Source organism: Quercus suber, unplaced genomic scaffold (assembly GCF_002906115.3).
Source record: "Quercus suber isolate HL8 unplaced genomic scaffold, Cork oak 2.0 scaffold_105, whole genome shotgun sequence".
In the NCBI taxonomy this organism is placed as follows: Eukaryota; Viridiplantae; Streptophyta; class Magnoliopsida; order Fagales; family Fagaceae; genus Quercus; species Quercus suber.
Genome location: NW_027069570.1, coordinates 833,144 through 838,354, shown reverse-complemented (window position 1 = coordinate 838,354; position 5,211 = coordinate 833,144). Strand labels below are relative to the sequence as shown.

Genomic DNA, 5,211 nt, shown 5'->3' with positions numbered 1-5,211 from the left:
ATTAAAGAAGTCCAGAACCTCACCAAACGAGTGGCGGCCTTTAACAGGTTCATTTCAAAAGCCACTAACAAGTGTTTGCCATTTTTCAGAGTATTAAGGAAAGTGTTCGAATGGACAGACGAGTGTCAACAAGCCTTTGAAGACTAGAAGGATGCGACGCTCGTCATTCCTCTTTTGTAGGTGATCAAGATGAGTGTCTTTTACAACAGCATCCTCCTTAAGCTCTTCGATGAGGTTCTTCAGCCCCTTCACCTCGTCCATAACCTTAGCCACTACCTCGGCTCTACTCCTATAGTCTACATGCACCTCACGAACTCTTACTTCTAGCCTAATCCTTTCATGGTCCATCTCAGTAGCCTGCTTGGACGCCGCCATGAACTTTGACATGGTCTATATGTACAATTGATTGAAAAAGATAATTAGACGAGTAATGTGAAATATGATACAAGACAAAATAATGGCAAATACATAAAAGCATGCCTTGAAGAGATCATGAACAGCAAAGCGTTCAAATTCTTTCAAGGACATGTCATAACACACAGCAATGTCCTCGTCAGTCACAGCTTGTTAAAACCTTTCCCAAGCAAGATCCTCATTCTCAAGAAGATTCATAGGAGCTCTTTTGGGAGGTTGGGATAAAGTGGTTGCAGCAGGCTTGGACGGAGTGGCTCCAGCAGGGATGGACAAATCCAAGTCAAGTGTTTGGATGGACGGCTGTTGAGAAGAAGCAAGAGGGACAACAGAACCATGCTTGACAACTGCAGACTTAGATGACCCATGCTTCGCCTTCTTATAACCTTGACGACTTGGAAGATTTCCCAAGTCAATTGTCTTGGACAAAGTCTTCCTCTTGTCTTCAGCAACTGGACGAGGCCGAGATTGGGTCTTTGGCATGGTCTCCTCGTCTGCCAAGCCCTTCCCCTTGTTTTCTTTCATAGTTGCTATCCTTGCAAAGAAAAAGAATGTTAGAGCTTGGGTAAAACAAGTAAGGAAAAATTTTGAAGCAAAAAAGCTTACGTCTACGCGTAGTGAGTTCGTGAGCTAAGGCTTTAGCAGACGGTTCAGACCCAAGCCCCCAAGTGGCAAGACACTAAAAAGTGACTAAAGAATGGAAGCTTCTATTAGTGAATCGACGAGCCTATTGAACATGCTCAAGATAGGATTTGCTTAGAGAAGGTCATCTTACAGCTGTAAAAAAAAGAAAAAAAGAAAAAGAAAAAATAAGTTAGATGAATACAATAAAAGATTGAAGATATATATTAAGTAGAAATGAAGCATACCTTCTGGACCAAAGTTCCTTATCTAGCCAGTATAGGAAGGGAATGGATCCCTATCTACCTCGACAGGGTTCCCAGCCCAAAAACCAGAGACGAAGAAGAACTCCATCTTCCAGTTCCTATCAGACATGAGGAGGGACTTAATCAATCTACAATTAGTACCCCTGGCTGAGAACTGGTAAAAACTCAGGGATTGACTAATTTCAAAGGTTTGTAGTAATAAAGGAACTTATCCATAATATGAGGACGATCCCCCTCAAACACTTCCCTCCACAAAATCTACATAGAGTCGATGAGCCTCCATGCATTGGGGGTTAAGCTGACAAATTCCTAAACCCAAAAGGTAGGCCTTATAAATACCTACTCCAAAACGAGGGTCATAACACTAATCGCCATGAACGGCTAATCTAGGGTTAAGCTTGTCTGGAATTTGGTACCAACTTCTAAGGGAAGTAAGTCTCCTTTCTTCAGTCTTAGAAGGGACACCTATAGCACAGCTATAGACGGTTTCTACTTCATTTAGGGTGGTGGACAAAGGAGCATTTGTGGAGGTACGAACATATGACCCCGAAGCAACCCTCATCCTTAGCTCCTCTTGAAGAACTTCTAAAGGTACCCCAGGAACTCCAGACGTATATTGCTCGTCTGTAGTATTTCCTTCGCTACTACCGTTGCCATTACTTCTGCTACTATTACTGCTACTTGAACCACTATAACTAGTGCTATCATAATACTCGTCTATCTCCCTATTATCGCTATTGCTAGACGAAGATACTACAATTTCAGACATCTTAAAAAACTAAAGGAAAACCTAAAGACGAGATGGAGAAGATACCTGGCTCTAAACGAAGAAGGCCTAAGGACGCAGGAAGACTTCTAGACGAGGCGCTAGACGATAAATGTCAAAGAATAAAATATTAGAAATGTGAAAGGGTATGAGAGGAATCTACTATTTATAGGCAACGAAGTTGGTCATAGGAAATGACGCGACCAACCAAAAGAAAACATGTGGCGCTTTTCTTAAAGGACGAAATGACATGATTGATAAACCTTAGGATCATGCCACGTGTCAACAATCAAATACAAAATTTAAAAAATTCAAAAATTTGAAAATTCAAAATTAAAATTTTTTTTTGATTGATTGACAAACAACACAAGGGCAAGGGGGCAACTGATGGGATTAACACTAAGTATTACTCGTCCTTGTGTCATCGTCCAAAGCGCAGCCAAAATTATACCAACTCGTCCATTGATGACTGGGTTATATAACGTAGGGAGTTCTCTATAGACGAGATGATCTACAGACGACTAGTACATGAACGACCAAATTATACTTGGTGAGTTTTGTGGAAAATCCTCCATTAGATTCACATAAGTAAAATATGACACGTTGCAAAATACATGGAAGGAATTTCACATACAACGCTCCATATAGCCCATTTTCTTTATCAACCGTCAACATTACCCACGATGGTAGTGGATTCAAACAAGTAGACTCACGTCTAACTCTCTATAAAAGGAGTAAATCCTATTTACTCAAGGTAAGTCTAGACCATTCACTATATTCTTTCCTTGTGTCTTACAGAGAAAATTGACTCAATCGTTGAAGGATTCTTGGGCGGGTTACTCCTGCCACTTTTGATAGTTCTTTCTTTCTTTTCAAGATTAACAGCCATTAACGTAGCCTGAAGTATTTCAGCCTACCAATTTTCGTGCTTCATCAAAAGCAAAGTAGAAAAACTAAACACAAAAACTTAGGATATGTTTGGTAAACTGTAATAGGCATTTTAATGTAATAGTTATTCCTATGATTTAACTATTCAGTAGTTTGGTTATATTTTTATTACAATGAATAATCATTCCTTATGAATAATTATTTTTTAAAATGAGAAATAACTATGCATCTTTAAAAGAATTGTAATAGCTGTTCCTTAGTAGGTGTATTAATTTCTAAAATTAATACATTTTCAAATAAACAAACTTTCCATATGCACATAACAATTATGAAAATAAAAAATCATAAAAAAATTAACTAATCTCTCTTTCAAATTTAAAAAATATTATTTTTAAAAAAATATAATTATATGAGTAAAATATTTCCTAAAATATATCTTAAGTTTGATTTAAAATACTTTCATCCCATTGTCTTTAGGGATCTATTATTGTATTGTCACCAAATAATTGAATAATAATAAGTATTACGTTACAACATCTTATATTTCTTGTAATACCCATTCTTATTCCTATATAATCAAGGACGGACCTACACTAGGGCAGAAGGGGGCATTGCGCCCCCCCCCCTCCCCCCCCCCCCTCAATTAAAAAAAAAGTATAAAAAAAATTAAAATTTGCCCTTATATATATTTGTCTCTCTTCCTCTAAAATATTTAGATATTGACCTACAAGAAAATAAAAAAATAAAATTCAACCCCTTTAACTACAAAAACAAAATAAAAAATATATATATGAACTAAACAAAAATCGAGCACAAAATAAGAAACACTTATTTTGTATATTATACTTTGTTGATGTGTTTTATAATATGAAATGTTTAAAAAATACTTCTTTTGTATGTAGTATTTTTTGAATATGAAATAGATATTAGTTTTTATTTTCATAATTTTTTTTTTTGGTTTTAAGCTTTGCCCCCCCTAAAGTATGAATCTTGGTTCTATCCCTATATATAATTCCGTTATAGTCTAGCAAATGTGCCTGTAAAGACAAAAAATAAAGAAAAATTCTGAAAACTAATGACAAAATATTAAAGACGGAAATTTAAAAGCCTAAAATTAAAAAATTGAAACTAAATAAAGAGACTCACCCAAATGATTTCACATTGATACTCTTGGTCTTAGAGAAGAACCACTTTACCAAGTATAGCATGCACAATAATGGAAGAAAAGAAAATTTTAAATAAAATGATAAAAATCATTTTTGAAACGATTGGAAATACTAATTAATAAGTATGTCAAATTTTCACTCTCTTAAGCATTTTTATTCACTTTATCTATGAATTTTGAATCAATTTTAGTCAAAAAATTCTTTCGTAGAGATTTATGGTCAACAACTACTTATGCAAGATTATGAGTTTTTAAAAATATTTTGGCCATTTTGTGTCTTTTTTATTAATTCTTGCTCCTTTTAATATTGTCATTAAGGATGAGTGACTTAAGTCATGGGGTACAAAATGGGGGGTACCGGTGTATATGTTGTTCCTTTATTGACTATGCTTAAATACAACAAAGATCATTGCAAGTACAAAATGTGTTATGATGAGGTGGAAATTATCTCTCATGCATTACGACACTAACCATTTGCCATGATGTGTGGAGAACAAGCGCAATGCAAATTCACCACAGCAGCACACAATATTGAGTTTACAATTGTAGTTTTTGAGAACTGCATTCTAGTGATGATCAGTTGGAAAATGTAGTTTTCTACATCACTACATGGATGATATAACAAAGAATAATCAAGGCCCATCGCGTGGGATAAATGATGGCGGCTCTACTGCTTCCAAAAAAGTATGCTGCGAAGTGTGTATATATATATATATATATATATTGATTTACAGACCTCTGCGGATATCTTACAAAACGTAGCACATTGTGTATGACATGAGCCTTTAGAGTCAGCTTTGATGGAGTGCAATTGAAAGGATATAATGCCATGGGTGTGGGTTTCTTGTCCTTGGTGTACTTAGTGAGAAGTTAAAAGAACATATTGACACTAGAATCGCAAAAGCAACATATTTGATGAAGGTTGTACATTTCGTGAGATACTTGTATGCATCATATATACTAGTTTTGAGCGGGAGAGTTCATGATAGAAGCGATGAAATTCTCCAAACCATGTTTTTATAGGTTGGGGCATCCGCTAGAAAATGCTGAGGCAACAAAGCACATCAATAGTGTGTCTTTTAGTTAGGCCAAAC

At 35.8% G+C, this 5,211-nt stretch overlaps 1 protein-coding gene across 1 annotated transcript in view; it reads right to left on the bottom strand.

The window, feature by feature from the left end:
* Window positions 1–1,662: 1,662 nt before the first annotated feature.
* The window catches only part of LOC112020325 (uncharacterized), a 10,006-nt gene continuing 6,457 nt past the window's right edge, over window positions 1,663–5,211 (bottom strand). The window contains exon 4 of the mRNA XM_065775106.1: window positions 1,663–2,051. Coding sequence (XP_065631178.1) covers window positions 1,663–2,051 — 389 coding nt within the window. The remainder of the gene's footprint in view (window positions 2,052–5,211) is intronic.